This window comes from Callospermophilus lateralis, chromosome 18, assembly GCF_048772815.1.
Source record: "Callospermophilus lateralis isolate mCalLat2 chromosome 18, mCalLat2.hap1, whole genome shotgun sequence".
Classification (NCBI taxonomy): domain Eukaryota; kingdom Metazoa; phylum Chordata; class Mammalia; order Rodentia; family Sciuridae; genus Callospermophilus; species Callospermophilus lateralis.
In genome coordinates this window covers 11423163-11447807 of record NC_135322.1, presented here as the reverse complement: position 1 = coordinate 11447807, position 24645 = coordinate 11423163, and the positions used below count along the sequence as shown (strand labels likewise).

Genomic DNA, 24645 nt, shown 5'->3' with positions numbered 1-24645 from the left:
CCTTGATGTTGCTCAGGCAAAACAAATAAAATTTTAAAAGCCAAAGGAAGAAATGAGATGATACAGTCCATCCTCCCCTCCTCCCAATTAGGGGAGTTTTACAGCTTCAAGAAACCTCACAGATGAGTTTATACCGTCCTTGTCTGAGCATGTGTCTTCAGTCATTCTTGGATTCCCTGTGTTTTTTGAGAACTTGCTACATTTTAGTTGCTGGGGACAAAAAGTTACCTAGGTGTTCCATGTTTCACAGGCCAAAACAGATGCTTAATCTCATCATTTCCCCCAACTCCTCTGAAGACTTCTCAGAAGGGATTACAGGAGAAGAAAGGGAAGTGGTTCTCTGGGGAGGAAGAGTGGTGGGAACAGAGACAGGAGAGAACCTGGCAACCCAGGAATGAGCAAGGGCTGGGAACCTGGGCCTGGGAAAGTGACGCTGCAGCTTGCCATGAGCAGGATGGAGCCAGGCCCTCTTGCTTTTCTCTCATAACTGCTGTGTAATGTCAGGTCTCCTTCAAAACCCAGCTACCAAGCAAAGCAGGAAGGTGCAGATGAATGAGGGCCCGGACAAAGGGAACTGGATGTTATCATGGGATAGTTTCCCCAAGCTTTTGAGAAGTGGCCACATTGCTTTTGTGCCTACTAGTGGGCTCCTGCTTGAAGCAGAAAGACCCAGGAACAACATCCATTCTCCTGTATTGAGTGATCTTAACAACTTTCTGAAGTTGATTTTGTTGCCATGCCCGTTTTGAAAGAGGCACAAAGAGCTAATGAGTCAGGGGTCAGTGTTAGGATTCTGATGATCTGGCTTCAGCATCTCTCAGCAGAGTCCACGTCCTCCAGTTCTCCTTTTTCTGATCTGAAAGATACCCCAGTCATCTCTTCAGACTTAAAGATTAGAGAGGAAGATGAAGTCAGCTGGATTCAGATGCAGTCTCTCCTCACCAGCTCTGACACCCTGGGTGAGGTAATCGCACCACTCCCCAGTTTCCTCATCCATTAAATGGGAACATCCCTTCTTGAGAGTTTGTATACTATGGCAGGCACTGAGACAAGATTTTTTTCTCCTATTTTAAAAATCAAGTTGTAAAATAAAATGACACACCATATAATCCACTTCTTTAAAGTGTGAAATTTAGTGGTCTTCAGGATGTTCACTAGGTTGTTCAACCATCACCACTACCCATTTCCAGAATAGTTTCATCACACCAAAAAAAACAAACAAACAAACAAACAAAAACCTTACAGGTCTTTTGCTTTACTACCTGCCCCAGCCTCTGGCAGCAACTCAGACCCAGTGTCTATGGATTTGCATGGCCAAGGCTGCTGATCAGCTCACAGAACACCCAACACCCAAAGCAACTCTGTCACTTAGGATCTGTCATTACTCCTACAGCACTGTTCATTTAAATGAGACTGCTGGAGCTGGTGTGGTGGCTCAGTGGTAGAGCACTTCCTAGCATGTATGAGGAACTGGGTTTGATCCTAAGTATCACATAAAAATAAATAACACTAAAAAAAAGAATGCTTTTTTAAAAAAAAGTAGCTGCTGTACAGTTTTAAAAAGTGACTGCTGAATATTTGTTTAAAATGAAAAAAAAAATCAACAGTCCTAGTTGTAGTTTTTCTTGATCACAGAGAGTGTAGGAGGAAGAGGCTGTACCACTGAGACCCTCCTAACTACACAAAGAAAATTGAGAAATGTTTGTACTTTTATAAAATCAGAAACTGATGTCAATTAAATATTACTACACAACAACACCGTACTAAGTAACATAGCCAACGGGACTCACAGACTGAAGGAATTTCAGAGGACACAACATTTCACGGTCTATGAAATCTGGGTATGATGATAGACTCCTTCATTGGGCATGAAAAGAGACATTTTCAGGGACAGTTTTAGGATGCACACTGCTGCTGTGCTGCAGTAGCAAGAAAATCAGGTGTAACCTTTTCCATCTACTCATACTCAAATCCCATGAGGGAAGTACTATTTTTCTTAGTTTTACAGGTTACAAGTTTGGAGGAAAGGGAGGTAATTAGCTTGACCAAATCAGCAGCACCAAGACTTTACTACAGATCCTTTGGCTCCAGAGTCTGGTACATTCCACTATCTTTTGTTTCCAACAACACCCAGGAAGAGAATGGCAAAAACCTTGAGAGCCACAAGGACTGTCCAGGGAGGCTTGCTGCTGAGAGTAGAGTAGATTGTTCATCGTACAAGGGCCCCAGGATGCGGGGCCAGTGGTATGTGCTACTCTCCATTTAGAAATTCCCACAGAGCAGCAAATGGATTGGGGCCTGTCTCATGGCTTCTTTCCTCTTTCCCAGTTCTGACTTCCCAGGACTCTGCCCTTCCCCAGAAGGAGCAGGAGAAGATGACCAAGTTTCAGGTGAGTGGAGTTGGGACTTTTATCTCTTAAAATGACATCTCTCTTCTCAAAAATGAAATGTCTTTTTTTTCTGCCTTGGGAAGGACAAAGGAGGAAGATATATTTGTGACCTGACAGTTACTTGGGTTTTTCTGGGGGGTCAATTCTTTAAATTTTTGTATTTAGCTTTTGTTTACTTTTTAGTTTTAATTGTTTTATCATCATCTTTATTCTGCAAATAATAGTGCAGAAACTCATAGATATCAAAAAATAGGGGGAAATACACATACTATATTAGTTACAAATCATCTCTATTCTCCATACTATTTGCATACCTTTATAGATCTTGTCTGTTTTATATATGTATGCTTTTAAAAATATATTTTATTTAATTAAGTTACAGTGTATGTAGTTTTCAATTTTTTAAAATAACATCACTTGAGTTTGTTATGATCCAGCCTTTTTTTATGTACCTGTCTCCAAAATTTTCCATTTTTAATGTAATCTTTCAAAGACTACCAACAAACATACACACTGCATGCATCTAAATAAATTTGTTTTTGATTTGTAAGAATTTCACATGGGACTCTTTGAAATGAAATATAATTTAATTACAAAAGTCACACAGATCCTAAGAAAGTGACAGTTATACACCCCGTTTGACAGCTGTATTATTGCATTAGACCATCACCCAAAACACGATACAGACATCTGTGTTTCCCCCAAAACTTCCTTCGAGGGCTGGAGTTGTAACTCAGGGGTAGAGCACTTACCTAGCATGTGTGAGGCACTGGGTTTGATTCTCAGTGCTACATATAAATAAATAACAATAAAAGCCCATAGACAAATAAAAAAATTTTTAAAAATAAAAACTTCATTTGAGTCTCATTACAGGTACTTCCTTACTCCCTAGAGGCCACCCCTGCTCTGATACATCATCATGTATATTTCCTTGTTATCAAACTTGTCATACTTAGTGGAATTGTGTAATACATAGTCATTTTTTTTGTCTGATGTTCTTTACTTAGTACAGTGTCATTGCATGTATCAATTGTTCTCATTCCTGAATTGTATTCTATATTATTAGTATGTAGCAGTTTATTCTTTTGAAGAATAAACATGATTCTTTTGAAGAGCATGGCTTTTTGCAACTTAAATTGTTCCATGTAAAAGTGTCAATATGCAAATGGTTGTATTTTCATGTCACGTGTATCACCCACATCACCCACATCCCACTTGGGTGGTGGAATCGGGATCCCTCTGCATGGTGTGGGCTGGTGGTAAAAAGACCACATGGACACAAAAGTAATTTTTTCACAAAGCAGGGGTAAGATGTCTCTGCAACCTTAAGAGTCCCGCTGTCACACTGGAAGGCAAGAGAGCAAGAGAGAGTGTGCACCCAGAATCCCTTTATTTATAGGGAAATTAACAAAGAATTTTTGATAGAATGTTTTCAAATAAGGCAGGGGATGGGCTGACCTTGCGCCAGTGGGTAATGCCCAGGTCCAGAGCTATGAGAAAACAGACTTATTTCTTCGCTGAGTGAAGGTGGAGGCCACCTGTATCATGCAGCCTACAGCATGCAATGGCAGACCAAAATCCCCTTGGCTCAAGGCTAAGAGACAATTCTTAACAGCTCATGGGCAGCCACCCACATATTCCCCCTTTTTTCTTTGGAAGAGTAAATGATGAGCCATTATCTCAAGTTCCCGGATTCTTATTCTGAGGGCACAACATCCTATCATCACAATACAAAAGAGAACTAATAGCATAGGTAACATTGCAATAATGTACCATGGAGAATGTTTAAGCATGTTTCCAGGATTAAAGCCATTTAATTCTTGAAGTATGTGGTCAGCTAGAGAAATAGAATCCAAAAGATCAATTTTACTTTTTTGAATATCCTGGATATGGTGATGTAACTCCAAAAGATCCAGGATAGCTATTATTATTGCTCTGCCAAATACTCATTAGATGATTTTTAACCTTTCCCCAATCCCATTGGGAAGTATTGTACTTGGCTGCAGTAACACAGATACATTTATAATCAGCATGGCACTTAAGCCTTTCCTAAACTTGAGAACAGAAAGCTCATTACCAATATTTATGACAGTGACTTCTAGAGCATTCAATTTAGTTTCAATCTTTTCATCAATATTATCTGATTATGGAGGGCTTTGGAAGTATTTTGAGCCACATTGTTAAAAACATTTGCATGTTGAATGTTTTGAGATATAACCACAGAGGCTGTAACCATAGAAGCAATGAATGAAATTAAAACAGCCACTCCAAGTATTATAAGACCAAGAGCTCACTTAGGTCTGGTTAACTGAGCATGCATATGTTGTAAAACCTGGACACCAGCATCAGCATACCATGGTTCTAAAATGTTGGCTGGTAATATGACAAAGGAGGGGGTGAAGGATCAATGTTTCTTTCCCTCTGTTATAGCTAGTAATGCAATTAGTTAAATTGCACTTTTTACAAGCTACAAGATATTCATCATCCTTTCTCTAAATTCTCACATTTCCAATAAATAGAGCATAAGGAGATTGAACACAGGCTTGCAGGCCATAGCAGGAACCCTCCATACAGTTCCTGCCTATGAAATCAGGAATAGGGCTATCAGTATGGTGCAGGAAATCTGAGGCTGTAATTAAACGCCAAACATTCTTCTAGAAGCAGCCTTCACTGAAGGTTAGGATATTACCAACAAAGCCTTCAGGGTTCATGGGTTCTTACATAATTGTCTTTGTCATTTCTTGGAGACCAGTCTAAAATGTACCCACTATTTCTAGAACCTTTATGTTGTGCTGGCAAGGCATTTGCACAATCCATCCATTTAGGAAAGGTGCCAAATTCCATTGCACAAAGGTTGGGACAGTGAGGTATTGGCAGATGTTCTGCGGAAATGACTGGCTTCTTATGAGACAGTCCCATTTTAATAACTATACTAACATATGGCTTTGAGTCCCATGGGGCCAGTGTGATTGGGTTCTGACCCAACTGTCTGCACAACTCATGTTCTTCCTTTAATAACTAACTGAGCAATAAAGTCATGGAATAGTGTCAACGACTTTTGAGGAGAATGAGCTAGGTGGAGCCATTCAATAATTCTCAATGATTGCCATATTCCTCCTGTAGGAGTATGAACAGTGGGAAATGCTAGCCAGTATATAGGCTCCTGTGGATTAATTCTGGTAAGATGTGCAGTCTTAACAGCAGATTCAACCTTTTAAAAGGCAATCCTTGCTTTTGTTGTAAGTTGATGAGGAGAAGTTGGGGAAGGATCCCGTTGAAGATCTGAATCAGAGGACTCCAATCTGCAGTGGTTAGTTTTAAACTTGGTCTCAGGCAGTTGGTATCACCTAGTCTCACCAGTGTCCCATGCTGACGAGATGGGCTGGGTTTAAAAGAGCTGATGGCAACATTAAACTAAGAAAATGGCAAAAAAGCACAGGACACAGAAGTAATTTTCATGTTGAGGGTGGGACTGCTCTAAGACCTTAAGGGTCCTCCTCCATGCTGGAAGGCAAGAGAGCAAGTGCACCTGAATTGCTTTATTTATAGGGAAAAGACAATAAAGGATTTCAATAGAATATTCTACACCAAATAAGGCAGGGAATAAGGTTTCAAAGGTGGAGCCTTGCTTTGTAATGTCTTGTGGTCAGCAAATTGATTGACATCTTGGCAAGTCACACCCATTTCAGGTGCTGTGTGGGATCACAGGCAGAGTGAGAGGAGAGGCACACTTGCATCACAGCCCAGTTGGTGAGCACCCCAGACCTGTGCCCTCATCTATCCACAATGCGCATAGCTCACACATACCGCCCATGGATGGCTCACGACATCCTAGTAACTTCTGAAAATCATCAAGAGTATGTGAACCATTGACTCTTATTGGTAAATGATTTTGTGGACAAATTATGTGTCCTTCAATTACATTACCTAAATATTAAGAAGGAGAGGTCTTTTGTACCTTTTCAGGTGCTATGTGCTAAGAGCCATAGCCAAGTAGGAATGACGCATGGCATTTTTGGTTGAAAGGTGACCTGATGCCAGCAAGCCATTGAGATGATAATGATTCTGTTAAGATCTGCATTCAATTGAATATTAGACCTCTGCTGTCTGCCTCAGCCTGCTACGGGACTCCTGGAGAGTTCCCATTGGTTGGGGAAGTGCAGTAGGAGGGAATTCCGGTATGAGGGGATTCCGGAGGAGGGATTTCCGGTTGTGTGGGTCCGGGAGAACGCCGCCTGTGTGGGTTGGCATTTTTTCCCGGGAGCATACAGGGCATTGGCAGGAGTTTCAAAATAAAGTTCGTTCTGTTTGAGTGGCTTGTGATTTTGTGCCCAGCCAGACTGCGGCAGCTATGCATAAACCAATTTCAGTAAGTGAATTTTCTAATTGAGAAAAAATTTTCAAAATTACATCTGAACTAGCATGATCCAAAAGAATATCATCCATGTAATGGATAATATATGCATCAGGGAATTTTTTTCTTACAGGAGCACTAGCCTGAGCTACAAAGTTCTGACAAAGCATTGGGCTGTTACACATACTTTGAGGCAAAACTGTCCAGCAATATCTTTTTTAAAAAAATATTTTTATTAGTTGTTCATGGACATTCATTTTATTTACTTATTTATACGCGATGCTGAGAATTAAACCCAGTGCATTGTACATGCTAGACAAGCATTCTACCACTGAGCCACAACCCCAGCCCTCCAGCAATGTCTTTTAACTGGTTCTTTGAAACTTATAGCCGGAATGGTAAAAACAAATCTCTGACAATCATCTGGATACAGTGGTGTAGTGAAAATAAAACAGTGCCAGCAATTAAAACAGTGCCAGCAATTAAAACAGTGCCTTTGGTAATTACTTTTCTTTGACAGAGGTTGCAGAGCCTGCTTTAATGTGGTAGCAATAGTTAGACCTTGCAAATGCGTTGGACCTACATTGGAACAAAGGCGGATAGACTTGGACAGAGTTCCTTTCTTAAGATGTGGCTGAATTATTTCTTGACAGACTTTATTAACATTTTCATAAGCTAGATTTTTAATCAACACCTTGGAGGCATTTGTATCCCCTACCATGCAGCTTGTAGCCTGGCACAAATGCCCCACAAAATCCAAAAACTCTCCTATGGTCCCTGTTGGATTTGACTGAAATCTACTTTTTATTCCCTCCTTTATTAGGCAATTCCCTCCCATTGGAGGTACTGGGACATGCCCTAATCTGATTATAAACTTGCAAATCATACTTTAACTGCTGTTCCAAATCAGTAAATTGTTCTGACCCAGTCAACATCTCTACCATAATGTCAATCCCACGTCTTTTGTTAGTTTCTGACTGCTTAGAGCAAAGATCTATCCAATTAGATCTCCACAGTAAATAATCACCTCCAGAAAGACACACTTTAGCTAGTATGACCCAGTCATGAGGTGGCAGAGCCTCACTACAGATGGATTCTATGAGGCTTTGAACAAAAGTTAAGTTTGCTCCATATGTGGAGCAAGCAAATTTCAACTCTTAACATTTTAAAAAGGAACAGCAGCATGAACTCGCACATGTTGGTTTTGCTCATTTATCTGTTCAAAAATTGGAACGAACTTAATTCTGAAATATCTTCTCCCTCTTGTATTGCAGTTCTGAGACCAAGTTGGATGGGAGAAAGATTTGTAAGGGCCATGTTGAAGAGATTAACTCTCAACCTTCCTGAAGGGAGAGGGGAGATCTGGATTGATAGAGCAGGACCACTTAAATGTAAATTCTGGAGGCCTACTTCCAACCCCGATTCCTCCTCTGACTGTGAATCCTCCTCCAAATCCCCCAGCACAGTTCCTCCCCCATCATCTTGCATCTCCCTTCCTAATGAAATTCGATCTGGGGCATTTCCCTGCCTAGCACTGGTCTGGAGCAAAGACTCATGCCCCAGCAGCTAGATTTCTTGACTTTAACCTGCTAAGAATGGAACAGGCTTAGATTCTGCCCTGAGGCTTTCTCTCTCAGTTTCAGGAGTTACAAATCCAGCCTGGTTTTGTTCTGCCCTTAATCTTTCTTCCTGCCTTTGATGTGTCAGTTTACCTACAGACAGAGAAATCCTCAGAGCTGGGAAAGGCTGCCTACCAGGTTTGAGGCTTTGACTGCATCTCTAAGACCCGCAAGTAAGTCTTTTGAAGACTGCTAACCAAAATCTTGGTCTGAATATAAACACATCTCTATTGCAGTCCAAATTTTTAATTTTTTTCTTAGTTGTTGATCTTTATTTTTATTTATTTATACATGGTGCTGAGAATTGAACTTCAGTGCCTCACACATGGCAGACAAGTGTGCTACCGCTAAGACAGCCCTGCAGTCCAGTTTTTTTTTTTTTTTTTTTGTACATTTTTGATCATACTTTTAGGCAGGTCAGCTGAAATGCAACCTTCAAATAATTTTCTACCAAGCCTTTCCCAAGTATACAAATCACAAAACCATGGACAAATGTCCCTAATCATTTCTAAAAACTGAGCGAGCTGGGCTCTTTTTATATCTTTTACTTTTTGTTTAATTGTCATCATCAGAATTGCAAAATAGATCTCCCTTTCTGAAAACACATAATTCTCCATGCTTAACAACTAACTAACTTTTCTCTCTACTTTCAAAAACCAATCCACAATACTCTGAAAAATATAAGTGCAATTTTCCTGTGAGAGAAAACCAGACCCACTATCTACCTTGAATACACATGATGAGTAGTCCCTGTCCAGGAGCCAACTACCACTCACATCCCACAATGGGTGTTGGAATTGGGATCCCTCAGCATGGTGTGGCTGGCAGCAAAAAGACCTCACGGACCTGGAAGTAATTTTTTCACAAAGTAACGTCATCAAGTTCCACATAATTATTAAAGCTAATCTTGCTTCATCAAGTTATTGAAGATGTCCATACAACTGTTTCTTTATACATAAAAATTATTTTGACCTAAGTCCTTTAAGATGTCATTGATAACTCTATGTTATATGAACTCTAAATGAGACCACTGTCCTAAACAATACTGTTCACTTATTTTTACCCATCCACTGTTGAAGGTACTGATTCCCCATACTTAAATCAACATTAGGTTTACTAATGATACTAACAGTTTTTCATAGATTGGTAAATATAGGGCTATTCATTTTTCTATTTCATTTTTAGTTAGTGGTGAAAAACAAAATATCTTTTCTATGCTTATTAAACATGTACTTCCTATTCTGGAGAGATGTCTATATATATATATATATATATATATATATATATATATATATATATATATATATATCTCATGCCCCTAGTAAAGGCTACCTCTCTTAAGTTAACTGTCTTTCAACTCATTTCAAATAAAGATAATTATTTAAGTTAATCTAGAGCTAATTTCAAATTACAAATTGTTATATACAACATTATATTCTTCATTTTGTAATTCTGTTAAAGTCAAAAATCAAATCATACATTTAGTAAAAATTGTTTCTATTTACTATGGTCCCTTTCCAACTCAATAATGTTGACCTTAATATAGCTAATAAGTAACTTTTGTCAAGTTTCATGACCAATTAAGGATAATAAATCTTTTCTTCTTATTAAATACTTGTACTATACTAAACTTTGTCTATGACTTAAAACTAATGATACTATGACTTATGCCAAACTTTTATTAAATTTTAACAAATAATAAAAGGAGTGAAAACAGGACCCTACATGCATATACTAGATCTTAGAAAATATTTCAAAATTTTTTTCTTAATTTATGATAAATTTCTGCTGAACATGGCTCAGTAAGTTAAATCAGATTTCAAGGGATAGAATCTAAACCTGTCACCATGGAAATGGCTGAAAAACCTGACACAGGAAGATAAACCTCCACCCACAGATTTCACAGCCATGTAAGATTCACAAGCTGCCAGGTAAGAAAAATCTATAAAGAGACTTCTGTGGATCCATTCCCCAATCCATTCCCAATTTGCCCTTAATGTATTTTACGATGTGGACTGGAAAATCCATCTATATTTAATGATATTGACTATAATGGTCAACTATCTGTATGTTGATCCCATGTTAAGAGTGCTGACTGGCTAAGGGTATCTTTTGAGGAAAAGACGGAACATGGGGAACCTAAACCAGCCAATCATGCTGGTACTTAGAATTTAAGACTATACTTATATATCTGGACAGTTTTCAAAATAGAAAGTGTATTGAGATGAAATTTTCCCATACAGGTCAGTTATTTACATAGAATATCCACCAATATATTATTGCCCTAATCATTCTACAATAGAATTTGGCACCTTTCCTAAATGGATGAATTGTGCAAATGCTTTGCCAGTACAACAAAATGTCTAGAAATAGTGGACATATTTTAGACTGGTCTCCCAGAATTGGCAAAGACAATTATGCAAGGATGGATGCCATGACACCTGGAGGTTTTATTGGTAATTCTAACCTTCAGCAAGGTGGCATCTAGAAGGAGTTTGGTGCCTAACTGCCGCCCCAGAATCTTTGTACAACTGACAGACCTATGCCTGATTTTGTAGGCAGGAATTATAAGGAAGTTCCTGTATGACCTGCAGGCATATGTTTAATCTCCTTATGCTTTGTTTATTGGAAATGTGAGTGTTAATAGAAAGGATGATAAATATCTTGTAGCCTGTAAATAATGCAACTTAACCAATTGTATCACTAGTTATAATAGTGTAAAAGGACATTCAACCTTCACCAACCCTCCTTTGTCCTGTTACCAGCTAACATTTCAGAACAGTGGTAGGCTGAAGTTGGTGTTCACGCTTTACAACAGGTGCATGCCAGTTAAACAGTCCAAGTGAGCTCTTGGTCTCATGATCCTTGGAGTGGCTACTTTTCTTTTATTCATTGTTTCTATGATTTCGGCCTCTGCAGCTATGTCTTGAATATTACAAAATGTGAATTTTCTTAATAATTTGGCTTAAAATACTTCACCAAGTACCAGGCATGCAACTCTCCCAGGAGAGCATAGAAGGCCTATGTGCTTGTCAGACTGTGACAGAACAGGAGTGCACAGGTTCAGTTGATGTGTGAGAAAGGAAGGGAAAGTGGTCAGACCCTTGGGACCACTTCTAAGATAGTTGGTCAGCACAAGTGTGTCCCTTATCCAAAATCTTGGCACCAGGGGTGTTTTTGATTTTAGATTTTGGGGGATTTTGTAATATTTGCATAAACATAATGAAAAATCTTGGGAATGGGGCCCAAGTCTAATCACAAAATTGTCGAGAGCCATCTGTGGACTGTGTGTGGACTAAACTGGCATGATACCCCTGGTGTCTGGAAACTTCCAGCAGCAATTCCGCTGGCTAAGACTGCCCAGATACATGCGAATTCCTATTTAGCTCTGCCAGGTTCCACACAGTACCAGAGACGGGTGATCTGCTGTAGCCACACAGCCTCTCTGAAATGGGTGTGGCCTGCCAAGATGCCAATCAACCTGTTGACTGCAAGACATCATGAAGCAAGACTCCTCCCCTGAAACCTTATCCCTACCTTTGATGTTCTCCCTTAAATAAAGAATCAGAGCAGTTTTTTTTAAAAAGTCTTCTGTTTCAGCTCCTACCAGGACTGGAAGAATCTATCAGACACTCTCTTAAAACAATAATTCTGACTGTCTTTTATTTCTTCATTAATAACTTCAGACTTTATTTTCTCAGGCAGCTTATCCCCTCCTTTCACAGGAAAAATTACCCTGGCAAGGTGCTCGTACAGAATTCATCTGTTTCTTATACACTTATACACATAGCCTGAAGGTAATTTTATACCATATTTTTAAGTAATTTTAGCATGAAAAGAATTTCATGGTGCAGAATTTTCTACTTGTGGCATCATGTCGTGCTAAAAATGTTTTAGGTTTTGCAACTTTTCAGATTTTATATTTTTGGGTGTTCAAATTGTATCAGTCAAATTAAAAAACTATGTATATCCCATGATTCACCAGTTACAGTTTTAGGGCACTTACTGTTGGAATACTCCCAAATGGCACCACATTAAATATAAAGGGGTTATTTTGTAGTTTTCAAGTACTTCCCACAAACCCCCATGCTGGGATTGAACCCAGGGGTGAGCCACATCCCAGCCCTTTTACTTTTTTGAGACAAGGTCTTGCTAAGTTGCTGAGGCTGGCCTCCAACTTGCCATCCTCCTGCCTCAGATTTCAGGGGATAGCCTTCTGAGTAGCTGGAATTATGGGTGTGTGCAACACACCTGCCTTTAGTTGTATGCTTTTGCTGTGTTTGTAGAAAACCAGTGTATGGAATCAGCATTCAGGATAGAGAAGAAGAAGCAACTTAAAATTGTCAGAATCATCAAAATCGAGAACATCTTTAGGCTGGGGATATAGCTCAGTTGGTAGAGTGCTTGCCTCACATGCACAAGGCCCTGGGTTTTATTCTCAGCATCACAAAAAAAAATTAAGAACATCTTTCCACTTGTCCTCCCACCTGCTCAGTGTGCCCCTCTCCCAGTGGATGTGGGTTTTGTGTGTTCTCTGTTGCAGGAGGCTGTGAACTTCAAGGACGTGGCTGTGGTCTTCAGTGAGGAGGAGCTGGGGTTACTGGACTCTGCCCAGAGGAAGCTGTACCAAGAAGTGATGCTGGAGAACTTCAGGAACCTGCTCTCAGTGGGCGAGGACAGGTGTCCTGAGTACTGAAGAGTCAACCTGCTGAAGTACATTGTTTGCAAATATTTAAGACTTTGGGATTTTTAACATTTTTTTTAGTTGCAAATGGACACAATATCTTTATATTGTTTATTTATTTATTTTTATGAGGTGCTGAGGATTGAACCCAGTGCCCCACATGCATGAGGCAAGTGCCCTACTGCTGAGTCAAAACCCCAGTCCCAAGACTTTGGGATTCTTGAAATGCTTCTCTGAACTTGGGAGTATGGATTCCCTAATTGTTGAGGGACACTTTGTACTTTACTCTTCTCAAATTTCAATTGCAGTGTCTTGTTGGGTTTTAAAAGTGATTGGTGAGTTACACCATTTTTTTAAACACAGTGGAGTAGAAATTCAACTTGTTAGGAATCACAAATAGTACCCAAGAATAGTGAATGAAATAGGAAAGGAGAGGTAATAACAGTGGGTGTTGGTTAGCATCAGATCCACTGGTCATTTGATTTACACATGTCTATACTGGATTGTAAAAAATTTTTTAATAATAGGGCACAATAGAATTTTGAAAAATAATTGCTACTTAAAGTGCATGAGGATTGTAATCTTGGAATTAAATTTTTTGCATTTAATACATTCACTTTTATGAATGGTATTTCTCATTTTAGTATTTGCAGTGCTGGGGATGGAACCCAGGGCCTCATACTTGCTAGACAACCACTGAGCCCCATCCCAGCCCAGCCCTTTCTTTATCACAGGCTATAAACCCTTCAAACTGGGTATGATGTTGCCATTGGGAAGAGAGGAGAAGCTTTGGATGATGGAGGCAGAAACCAAAGAATATGGGAGTTCAGGTGAGAGCCACACAGCTCTGAGGCTTCCAGGGGCTGCCCAGTCTTCCCTTCTCACCCATCCATGGAGACTACCCCAGCCCACCCCTTGGCATCATCTCCATCTCTGCAGCAGCCTTCACACAGCCAGATCTGTTGGGTAGTTGGGTCATTCCTGTGCTCCAGGCCCTCCCATGACTTAAGTCTCATTCAATTAAATCCAAAATCCGTCAAGGGCCTTCTGTGTCCTGCATGACCTGGCCACCCACTCACTTACTCCATTAATCTGTTCTTTTCTCAGTCCCTTCCAGCGGCATGAAGGTGCTGTTTCTTAGATTTGCCAAGTGTCTATCCTGTGGTATACGTAGACACATACCTGTGAAACCCAGAAGATAATGTTGGATATTCAGGTTTACTACAAAAGTTAGCCAAATTAAGTGGCAATACTTTATTGCCATAGTTGTGTCAGCCATAGGAATCAGTTTTCTAATGGCTTTGCCCAAGTAATGTTTACCAATTAAGTTCACGTGGCAAGAAATCATCAAAATGAAGGGGAATTCTCTCAAGTCAAGCTTGTTTAAGATGTAGGTTTAATAGCTAAGTGAAGGAAATAAATGCACCATCTCATGGACTTATTGACAGTACATAGGAGATACTTCCCTTTGCAGATAAATTCTTTTCACTTCTATGGAGGACATACTCTCTTTCTCTCCTTGGGATATTTTGGCATTAGGAGGTAATCTGCCTGTGAACATGAAAAGATTCAGGTCCTCTTGTCACCTTGGGCCCATTTGCCACATGTGATGTGTAGGTTGTCAGTGTAACCATGATGCTGCTGATCCTACACACTTGCTGCAGGAAAGAGGACAGGGTTTTTGTTTCTGTTTGTGTTGGGGGGAAGTTTGTATTTATTGTTGTTTGGTGCTGAGGAACAAACCCAGGGCTTCAGGCTTGCTAGACAAACAGTCTGCTACCAAACTGCATCCCCAGCCAAGGACAGGATTTTTAAGTAATTATTCTTATGGTCAAGGAGGTGATGGGATTACCTTGGTGTTTCCATAGTCATGAAAAGAGCAAGGATAAAGTCACATTCATCTGTCCAGTGGGGGAATAAGGTCTCCCAGTGTGGTCAGCTTGTGAAATGTTGTTTTTTTTTTTTTAAATCTCTGAACAAACTCTTATTCGTCCTCATTTTCTTCTCCAAATCTCTTTATCCTTCCAGGATGCAGGGGTCAAAATGAGACAGAGACTCTTCAAGAAGTAGGTTTAAGATACCTTTTACATGAAGACCTTACGTGCTGGCAAATATGGGAACAATTGACAAGTAAATTAACCAGAAATCAGGACTTCATCCTAAGTCTTCAAGGCAAGAGGTCTGAGTTGCCAAAAAAAGATGATGCCCAGGTGTGGGCAGGAACCTCTGATCCAGTTCCTGGAGATGAGATCCGTGTAGCGACGCTTCACAGGAGAGTTCCAATAGTGTCAAAAGGCAAGAGTTTCCAATTAGGACCAACTGGGACTTCTGGAGAAGAATTAATATGGAAGAATCCCAGAATTACCAGAGAAGATGCCAGCAAACTGACATAAGAAATAAACTCTGTAAATGTGACTGTGATGACCAGGAATCACACAAAAGAGAGGAAGCTTATAGTCCCAACGATGGCAGAAAAGAATCCATGAAGAAATCACCCCAGTGTAGGGTCAGACCCTCACAAGAGCAAACCCCTCATGAGGATGGGAAAGGCTTCAGTGTTGGCTCTGACCTTGACCTTCCCCAGCAGTTGCCCTTGGGAGAGAAGCCCCTGGTGTGTACTGAGGACCATGCGTCATAGCTCCTGGCTGACCTTGCATCCGAGCACTCACCTGGGTGGAAGACACTGCAGGAATGAAAATGGTGAGAGCTTTGGTCTGAGCTCCTGCTTACAGACTCATCAGAGTGTCCACCCAGGAGAGGAGGCCTCCAGGTGTCAGGTGTGTGCTCAGAGCCTCAATGAGAACTCCTCTCTTCGGCCAGGAGAGAAGCTGGACACCTGTGAGAGAGTCCTCCCCAGAGACAAAACATGCAGTTGGGAGGCATGTGAGAGGGGACATAACCAGGATCCTGGTCTCCATCCGAGAGTCCACACTGGAGGGAAGCCATATACCTGTGGGGTAGGCCATAAGGGCTTCAGTAAGGCCTCAAACCTTCAAGCTCATCAGAGAATCCACACTGAAGAGAAAACCTACAGATGTGACGTGTGTGACAAGAACTTCAGCCGTAATTCTCACCTTCAAGCCCGTCAGAGAGTTCGCACGGGAGAGAAGCCATACAGGTGTGAGACATGTGGGAAGGGCTTCAGTCAGAGTTCACACCTCCAAGACCACCAGCGAGTCCACACTGGAGAGAAGCCCTACACGTGTGAGGTGTGTGGGAAGGGCTTCATCTGGAACTCATATCTCCAGGTTCACCAGAGGATCCACACAGGGGAGAAGCCCTATAAATGCACCCTGTGTGGGAAGAGCTTCAGCCAGACCTCACATCTGCAGGCCCATAGGAGAGTCCATGCTGGAGAGAAACCACACAGATGCTTTGTGTGGGGGAAGGGCTTTAGTAAGAATTCATGTCTTCAGGTTCATCAGAAAGTCCACACTGGCAATAAACCCAACCCACATGATGAGTCCAGGAAAGGTGTTCTTCAGGACTTAGACCTCTCATTTTCCTCAGAAAATCCTTGGGGCAAAAGTATTCTTTAAATGTGTTTTAAGAATTCATGAATAAATTATTTTTTACAGTCTTACAAATTTCATTGGAGAAAATCTCTTTTTTTGCATGAATACCGTGTCTGAGGCAGAGACTAAAATGTCAGTTTTCAAGGGAACCCACAGCAGAGAAACCTTGGAAGGATGGAACCAGAGAGGTTCCACCCAGAGCCTTCACAGGCAATAGAGACCTTAAAAATTAAAAGTCAGCCCAGGGCTTTCACAGGAGTAAAATGACAAAACTAACAAATCCACATCCACTAGAAGGTGAGCTCCAAGTGTACTACACTGTGACCATGACCTTGAACCATTGCCCAATGAATAGCTGGTGTCCTAGAGTTGTTTACCTTGATAGGTGTGTTAGTCAGCTTTTTAGTGCTGTGACCACAATACCCCACCAGGTTAAATTAGAGGAGAAAAGTTTATTTTAACTCATTGTTAGAGATTCAGTCTGCGGCTGGCCAGTTCCATTACTCTGGGGCTGAGGTGGGGCAATGCATCATGGCCAAAGGGTGTGGCAGAGAACTGCTGCTTCACTCATGAGGGTGAAGAAGCAGAGAGAGAGAGAGCGCTCAGGGAAGGGGTGGCAGAGAAGATAGACCTTTCAGGGCTGGCCCCCAGTGACACACCTCCTCCAACCACACCCCACCTGCCTGCAGTCACCACCCAGTCAGCCCATTCAAACTGGGATAATCTGATTAGGCCACAGTTCTCATAATCCAATCATTCCCCTCTGAATAGTCCTGCATGAACACAGGACACCTCATATCCAAACCACGAGAGAGGAAAAACCTATCATAAGGAGAACACTTGCAAACCTGTGAACCCAACCCCAGTTAGTTGTAGTAAATTGTGCTAAGAGTTCTTATAAAAAGCCTTAAAGATGAACTCAAGATAAATGATAATTTAATAAAATACCTAAAAGCCCAAGTCTGCTCTTTGTATAAGATTTTTACAATTGGCTCCTGCTCTCTGCCCAGCTTCAAGAGTAATAGACTAGTTTTTGATCTTAACATTTAAGACATTCTCTGTACAGTGTACCGTAAATTCTGGGTAGTATAAGTTTCATTGTCCTCTTTAGGTCTTATGTGACAGAAACAAACTGAAACAAGATGGCTTTTGATTCCATAAGCTTCATGAGGAAAGGGAGTGCAGAAAGGGGAAATCATGGGACATGCAGTTTGGACATTGGACTAAGCTCATCAGCCCACAGAGCATTCTAGACATCACTCCATACTTCTCAGATCTTTAGTAGTTTTCAGGTTTGTCAGTTGAAGGGTATGTCCATAGGTATGTCCTAGGTATGTTATATCTAGGTGTATGTCCAGTGCAGGTGGGACAGTCTCCCACCATCTTTTCCCTGGACCTTACCTTCCAGGACAATGGATGGTACATGGCACCTCAAGTGTCACGTTACCATCTGAAATCCAGGGCCAGCTGTACTCTGCTTTGTCACCACCAGATGCTACTCTGGGCCACCAGTGATCATGGTTGTTGATATTAGTTAGGGTGTTTTCAATTTTGAGAGATTTAAAAAATCCAGCTTTAACCAGCTGAAACTGAAAGGAAGATTGGCTGGTATGCATGATTTAAAAGAATACAGATATGGGAGGGCACAGGCCTGGCTGAAACAGCTCAGGTTTGACTATTGGTGATTCCCTCATCTCTACCCTTCTGGTGGGTTCCCACATGTGTTCACTCCAACTCCTGATACAGTAGATGCTCTGTCAACTTCCAATGCAGCGGATTTTCTGAACCTTTTTTCCCTCTTAGTTATTTAGAGTCTTGACTTTTTTCTAAGTATACCACGTCTAAACATAAGTATATATAATTACGATTTGCCATTTTAGCCACACATAAGAGAGTAAACCTTAAGCTATCTGTATTTTTTCCAGAATAAAATTATATTTTTATTCCTAAAATTAAAAAATAATGCTTGAAGTTTGTAAACAAGCAAAATAATACAAAAAACATTACTAATATGAGTGGAAACACCACTGATTAACATAAACTGAATATTTAATTGAATATTTTTGAGAGTATCAATGTGGGTATATGGACACATTCTATTTTATGAAACATATTTACAATAATATGCATGCAATTCTATAACATTTTTCTTCATGCAATGTTAGAAACATTTTCTATCAATATTGATCTATTTTTAAATTGCACAGCATTTCAGTGTATGGATATATTACGTGTTAACTAGTTTATCCTGATGAATGTTCAGATTGTGTCTTCTGAACAGCAGTTCAATGAAAAATTTAGGATGGTGACATTCATCTTCATGTACTATTATTTCCTTGGAAGGAATAACTAGAATTAGTGCTGTGTCCAAGAATAATCAATTTTAGACTTAGTGATATGCAGCTATCTTCCAAACATATGCCTGAGGTTGCATATGTCTCTGACCCTCGTGGGTAATGGGGTAAATCCTAAACTGGATATAAAGGGTCTGCTGGTACTCTCTTCACTCACCAGAAGAAAAACTCCCCTATAGATAAAGATGCCATACAGAGCCTTTACAATTTTTTATAAGCAATGTCTGATACTAAAAACAACATTAACAGACTTTCCAAGAATGGGGGGGGGACCCAGATTAACTGAAAAGCAAAAATAAGATCAACAGACTCCAGGTGATCTGGATTTACTAGACATGAATTTAAAATAGCTGCTATTCATTGAAAATATGGGGAATTTCACCAAAAACTTAAAATCTAAAAAGAACCAAATACTCCTTGACTTGATAAATACAGTAACTAGTATTTAAAAGCAAATTAATAGTGGCTAAAACTGTTATTTTCTGAAACCTGCAGCACTCAGGTTGACTGTGGGCTTCTTTAGGCAGACACCCAGCCTTATTGTGTAAGTCTGTGAATATTCACCAAAACCAGGCTCGAGGAAGGATCCTTCCTGGAGAGAGTGAATTTGGGGACCTCTTCAGGACATAGCCCCAAAAAGAGTCTTGATTTTGAAAGTGAAAGAAGTACCCCCGTTAGTAAGAATCTTTCCTGAGATTTCTTTCCAAGTCTCAGGCTGTAATCTTCTTTCTTTGATAATTAGTGCGTAGGTAGCCTTACTGTTCTTGTGGGAACTTAGAAAAGAAAAGGAACATGGAGTTTTGACTCAAAAGCATCAGGAGACCGATGGCAGTGACACCCAGGCCTGGGGGCTCAGGGATGGCCCTCTGTTCCTAGGAGAAGAGAGGTCAAGTTGTTTTGTTTTGTTTTGTTCCCAAGGAAAAGAGTCTGTGAGTAACTGGTTGATAGAAGGAGGAACCGATAGCCACAGCTGGTTAAATATTACACTTCCTATAAGGTGATATCCAGACCAACTAGTCCAGGAAGATTGTGGTTTGGCAGGCTTGATATTATGGTTTCCTTCTTTTCAGCCTGTTCCAGAAAAACTGGACCTCAGAGTAGGAGGACCAGTTCTAAGGTACTTGAGACCCAAGAAAGACACATGCAGATCCAGGATTTCATAGAGCATGATTTATTGGGGGACTTACTGATGGAAGATTTGTTGTGGGTGACAGTAAAACCAGTTGAATTCCAATAATTTGGGTCAGAAGGAAGAGCAGGTAGCTGGGTTAGGAAAAAAGTGACTTCATCCTGGCTGGAAGGTACCTGGTTTATCTCTAACTAATATCTAAGAGGAACATGCATAAAGCCAGATTATGGTTATAAAGCTCCACATGCCACTTGAATGGTTTTGTCCAATTTGCTGGGAAACCATGCAGGAAAAACGGACTAGGATAACTCTGGGGCAATCATGGTAGTTACAATCAAGACGGCTGCCATCACATCAAGCTGAATCCATATACTGTCATGTCTGCCCTCTCAGTGTTAGCTTGGTTTGAGGTGGCTAAGGGAACAAAGCACCAGGCAACCCACGCATGACAGAAGCACCAACCAGGTGCTGAGAGAACCACCTGTCAATCAGCGGTCCTGACCAATCCTGGATCTCAGCAAGCTGCCCTGACCAACCCCAGTAGGACAAGGGACTCTAAAAACCTTCCTTTCCTGTCCCAAGCTCTCTTCTCCTGCCCCAAGCCCAATAAAAATTAAAATCTGGATGATCCTGCACGCAACTCCCCCGGACCCACACTGTTGGACTCGGGGGTCTCACCCGAAATCAAATCTCAATGAAGCCTCGGTCAGCAGCCTTTTAACCTGCCTCCTTTTGGTCACTGGTGCCTGACCTTACATCTGGTGCCGAAACCAGGGAGGGCTTTTTGGGCCTTCCCCATTCCTTACATCTGGGGTGGAGTCCACCCTCTCCTTCATATGAAACAGGAAATTCCAAAGCTGCTCTTTCTTTCCCTCTCCCTTCATCCAGGTCCACAGGAGTGGCATAAGCTCCCTTGTTTCCCTGACCTTCCAGCCCCTCTCTGTCCTGGGGGTCTATCCATGCACGTGCCCTAGACACCCACCCATTCTGTTCAAGGCCCCAGGAACAGTGGAGAGGCCCCCGTCCTCGTGTGAGCCATTTCGATCCATTTAGGCCCCCCATGGATTAAAGGGATGCCTCTACCCCTGCCTGGCCCTTATCCATTCCTTGGGTGAGTGTGATAAAAATTTGGGACACCTTCTTCTGCTCCCACTCACACCCCAAGAGTGCCGGAAGGTCATGGAAAACACTGAGTCCTCCTTAGACCCAAAACACCTTTGGGTTGTCTATATTCCAATTTTGCCAAATTAGAACTCACTCAAGACCTACACCATAAGTGGCTGGTCTCTTACTCCACTGTGGCCTGGCTCCAGTAGGACTTAGACAATGGATCAAAATGGTCCCCAGAAGGAACTTTTGATTTTCAAATCCTCACTGATTTGGACAATTTCTGTCACTGGACAGAGAAGTGGGCAGAAGTCCCTTACATCCAGACTTTTTGAGATTCACTCCTGTCCTACCCTCTGCTCTACCTCCTACTGCTCAAGTTTTTCTTGCTAGGGAAAATCCCAAACCCCTTTCCCATTGTTCTCCTACATCTTCTTCCTCATTCCCAGATCCCCCCAGCTGCTCTCATCCCCACCTTCCTATCTTCCCCCTCCCTACCCAGGCCAACCCTCTCCCTCCTCTCCTCCCCCTCCTCCTGCAACCACAGCTCCTCCTCTCCTGCTCCCCCATAGCTCCTCCTCCTCTCTCCTTCTCCTTCCTCCTCCCTCCTTCTCCCCTCCTCTGCCTCCTCCTCTCCTTCAGTCATGATTCCTCTGCCCCCTCCTCTACTGATACAACCCTTCCCCCTTCCCCCTCAATGGATCCCTCCACCCACTCACTCCTCTCTTCTCCTGTCAGTGCCCACACCTGGTCCCACCAGGCCCTCTTATCAGCTAACCCAAAGCTTTTTTGTCCTCTCAGGGAAGTGGCTGGTGCCGAAGTGATTGTCCGTGTACATGTCCCCTTCTCACTTCAAGATCTTTTCCATGTTGAAAAGTGCCTTGGGTCCTTCTCTTCTGACTCTTCTACTTATATTAAGAAATTCCGATACCTCTCTCAGACTTACCGTCTTACCTGGCATGTGTTTATATCCTCCTCTCCTCCACTCTTACCCCGGATGAGTGAATCTGCATCCATCAGGCCACATGAGATCACGCTGATCAAATTTATCTAGCAGATATAACTCTCTCCACAGGTGAAATAGCCGTTCCCCTATCCGAACCAAACTGGGGCTACCAGGATGGCTAATGAGGTCACCATTACTGCACTCACATGGTCCAAAATCTTATAGTGGACCTGCAGGTGGTTTCCAATAAGGTGGTTAACTTTGATAAGCTGAGAGAAATCACCCAGGATCCAGATGAGAATCCAGCCTTATTTCTCAACCGCCTTACAGAGGCCCTCACCAAATATACTAAGCTGGATCTTGAATGCCCCTCCAGGGCTACAGTGTTAGCAACCCATTTCATTCCTCAATTGGCCCATGATATTAGAAAAAAGCCCAAATGGGCTGAGGAGTGCCCTCAGACCCCTGAGATCTGAAGAAAATGGCCTTTAAAGTCTATAATGCCCGGGAGGAATTGGCTGAGCTAGCAGGCAGGCTCAATTGCAGAAAAAAGGAACACTGCAAACCCAGGCCCATGACTCCAGCAAGAGCTCCACGGGGGACCCAGCATTCCTCTCCACCAGGGGCTTGCTTCAAATGTGGATGCAAAGGTCACGGGGCTCACCAATGCCCAAAGCCATGGTCCCCCCTCCAGGCTGTACCCCACCTGTAAGCAGACAGGACATTGGAAAAATGACTGCCCCATGACTGGCCCTTTCTCAGCACCTCCAAATGGGGGTTTGACCAAGTTGTTCCTTCTCTTGAACTATTGGAGTTCACAGAAGAAGCCCAGACTCAAGGACCCCCATCACCCTCACTGAGCCCAGGGTAACATTCCAGGTAGTGGGTAAGTCCATAACCTTCCTTATGGACACTGGGGCTACTGATTTTGTCTTGCCTGCCCACTCTGGGCCTCTGAATGTGGATTCTTGACAACAAAAGGATCACCAGTGGAAATGCCTCTCTGATTTCCAGACTCTTAGAGACACTACAACTGCATCATGAGTGGCCATCATACACTGCAGAGGACATCAAAATTCCTCTGGCCCTATAGCTATAGACAACGACAAAGCAGACTCTATAGCATGAGAACCAATGGCCAAATCCTCAGCAGCCCCTATCCTATTTCTATCCACCACAATTAAACCTAACTATTCTCCACAGGAACAACAGCACCTAAGAACATGAGGTGGCCATTTCCAGGAGGCTGGCTGGATCTTCCTGGGAGATCAAATTGCCCTCCCTAAACAGCAAGCTCACAGTTTACTGATGGACATTCATAACTCTCTTCATATTAGCCCCAAGCCCCTTTTCCAGTTTTTACAACCCCTCTTTTATTTCCCAGGAATGAGAACTACTCTCCAGCAGGTCCACTCGGCTTGTTCTGTCTGCACTGCAGTATCCCCACAAGGGAGCCTCAAACCTAGACTCCCCACACATCAGATGAGGGGCCACCAGCCAAGTGAAGACTAGTACATCGGCTTCACCCACATGCCTAGGCACAAAAATCTTTGCTACCTACTTACTTTGGTTGATACTTCTTCAGGTTGGATAGAAGCCTTCCCTACCTCCAGGGAAACTGCTGACACTGTCACCTCCATCCTCATTGAGCAGATCATTCCCAGGTTTGGAATTCCTGCTTCCATCCAGTCAGACAATGGTCCGGCCTTTACTTCTCAGGTTGTTCCAGTCTCCAAAGGCCTCAACATCACTTGGAGGCTCCACATCACCTACCAACCTCAATCCTTGGGTCAGGTTGAGAGGGCTAATGACATTCTCAAGGATCATCTCACTAAACTTTCTATTGAATTCATGTTCTCCTGGCCCAATCTCCTACCATTGGCCCTCACCTGAATTCAGGCAGCTTCTAAGCCCCCTCAGGCCTTAGCCCCTTTGGGCTACTCTTTGGGTGCCCTTACTTAATCAACCAAAGCTTTCCAGTCACTCCTCCTCCCCTTGTGTCCTACCTGCCCTATCTCACACTTCTACACAAACTCCTAAGAGAACACGCAGACCAGTGTCTTTCTGTGCCATCCGTTACCTCTGTCCCAGCACCACACCAGGATCTGAATCGGACCCTCTTCAACCAGGTGACGCAGTCTTACTTCAACAGCTGCATCCTCAATCATTGGAACCTTGAGGGACAGGACCCCATACAGTCCTACTTACTACCTCAATGGAAGCCAAGATTTGGGGCCACTCCCCCTGGTACCATGTCTCCTGCCTTAAAAAGGCACTGTTCCAAATGTCCAGCTTTGGACTTCCACCACGCTGGGACCCACCAAACTCAACATTTCTCACCAACCCTCTCCTTCTTTTACTAATCATTAATCTCTCTCAAGCTTCTATCCCAACTCATAGATGGCGCTTCTACATCCAAGTGACATGGCCTCAGGATGACATCACACACTCTGTTATGGGTCAAGGCAATTGCCCTTCCACTGGCTGCAATCAGGCGGTCACCCTTAACAGTACTGAATTCAATGGAGCCACCTGGTCCCAGCTATG

The 24645-nt window shown here is 42.2% G+C and overlaps 1 protein-coding gene across 1 annotated transcript; it reads left to right on the top strand.

Annotated features, from left to right (window-relative positions):
- Positions 1-736: 736 nt before the first annotated feature.
- Positions 737-22574, top strand: Znf233 (zinc finger protein 233). Its single transcript, XM_076837507.2, is given in 8 exon segments — positions 737-959; positions 2329-2390; positions 12907-13033; positions 13782-13877; positions 15076-15315; positions 15318-15658; positions 15780-16575; positions 22324-22574. Coding segments are annotated over 8 exon segments (2136 nt in total).
- The last annotated feature ends 2071 nt before the right edge of the window (positions 22575-24645 follow it).